We start from the raw sequence: 1,632 nt of genomic DNA on the forward strand, positions 1-1,632 counted from the left end.
CACTCCACTCCTTCCTCCTCCCAGTCCATCGCGCGTAAGAGCGAGATAGCATTACTTGTGCGATCCGCCCGCATCCATGCCTGTAAATATGAGAATGATAATCGACAACAGTTTCTAAAAGCGCCATATTACTAAAAAAAATATTTCTGTAGTATTTTATTAGTTTACTTAGTACTAGCTGTTACTTGCAACATCGTCGCTTGAAATTAAAAAAAATATAGTCGATGTTACTCACAGATAAAGTATCTTTCTAACGGTGGGATAATTTTTAAAATCGGCACAGTCGTTTTTACGTGAATCTAATACATACAAAAATCCAAAATCTTTCCTCTTTAACATTTTGAAATAGATCTACCCGCCAAAATAATTGCAATATCTTATTACTTTAATATTTTTTCTATACTAATATTATATAGAGGAAAGATTTGTATTTTGTATGGATTGAAATAACTCAAAAAGTACTGGGGCGATTTCATAAATTCTTTTACCATTAAACAGTTATCGCTGAGTAACATATATTTGTGCTATTATTTAATTACAAGTGGACAAAATTACGAGCAACAGATAGTGTTAAATAATTTTGCATCTAGATACAAAAATAGTGTATATTACCGTTAAAAGTCTGGGATGTGTGATATGCAGGAGTGTGAGAGGTCCGCCCGCAAACAGCGCCAGTATCAACGGACCAGTCTTCATATCTCGTGTCGCTATCACTTGCATACCTCTCGTATCTCTATAAAAAATATTTTTTATTCTCAAATACATTTAAATACAAAACATGACAACATTACTAAATTATTATTTAATATTACAAATGCGAGAGTTAAGATGGATGGATGGATATTTTTTAGAGTTTGTAGCCTAAACGGCTGAAGAGATCTCGATGAGAATTGGCATAGATGTAGAGGATAGTTTGGAATAACATATAGGCTACTTGCTTTTGTTGTTTTATTCCACACGGGAGGAGTCGCGGGCAAAAGCTAGTCTATTTAGAAACAGTTAAATACTCTATTATGATCCATTTACACATACTGGGACAAAGCAGATCTTTTTTAGCAAATAAACTCAAACTTTTTTTATTATTGTTTAATTTTACATTTTTAAATGTCTATTCATAAATAGAAATAAGATGAGAAATCTTATCTTCATAAAGATAAGATTTCTCTCTCTCTCTCTCTCTATTTTTTGATAAGCAAAGACGTGCAAAATACATTTAAAGCTTGCTTCAATTGTATAGAGTTAAATTTTATGTAATAAAACTGCTCCCCTCTCCAACACATTTAAACTAATCAATAAAATAAAAATGCCCTCTACACTACTTACCTAAAATGTGACACTAAGTCCAAGCACTTCGTATGATGGTGCAAGAGCGAGAGGGCGCGATCGAAGCACTGCAGCCGTCCCGCTTCCTCCACCGCCACCACCAGCTCGCCCGCCCACCGCACGTCAGTTGGTATCTGAAAAGTTTCACATTATTCACCATTTAAAAATTTATCGAGTAACAAGAAAATTATCTTGAATTATTTCACCATTGGACAAATCTAAAAGTATTAAAAAATCATTTTATAAACTGTAAATTTTCAACACAAAAAGGATATATAAGAAGAAAAATCAACTGAAATTGGGTATGAT

The 1,632-nt window shown here is 33.3% G+C and overlaps 1 protein-coding gene across 1 annotated transcript in view; it reads right to left on the bottom strand.

Moving 5' to 3' along the window:
- LOC106106413 (WD repeat-containing and planar cell polarity effector protein fritz) overlaps positions 1 to 1,632 on the bottom strand; it is a 7,666-nt gene that overhangs the window by 3,025 nt on the left and 3,009 nt on the right. Inside the window, exons 6-8 of the mRNA XM_013286992.1 lie at positions 1,324 to 1,472; positions 613 to 733; positions 4 to 80 (exon numbers count right to left, since the gene is read on the bottom strand). Coding sequence (XP_013142446.1) covers positions 4 to 80; positions 613 to 733; positions 1,324 to 1,472 — 347 coding nt within the window. The remainder of the gene's footprint in view (positions 1 to 3; positions 81 to 612; positions 734 to 1,323; positions 1,473 to 1,632) is intronic.

The sequence above is a fragment of the Papilio polytes genome, unplaced genomic scaffold (assembly GCF_000836215.1).
Source record: "Papilio polytes unplaced genomic scaffold, Ppol_1.0 DF822178.1, whole genome shotgun sequence".
Lineage (NCBI taxonomy): Eukaryota > Metazoa > Arthropoda > Insecta > Lepidoptera > Papilionidae > Papilio > Papilio polytes.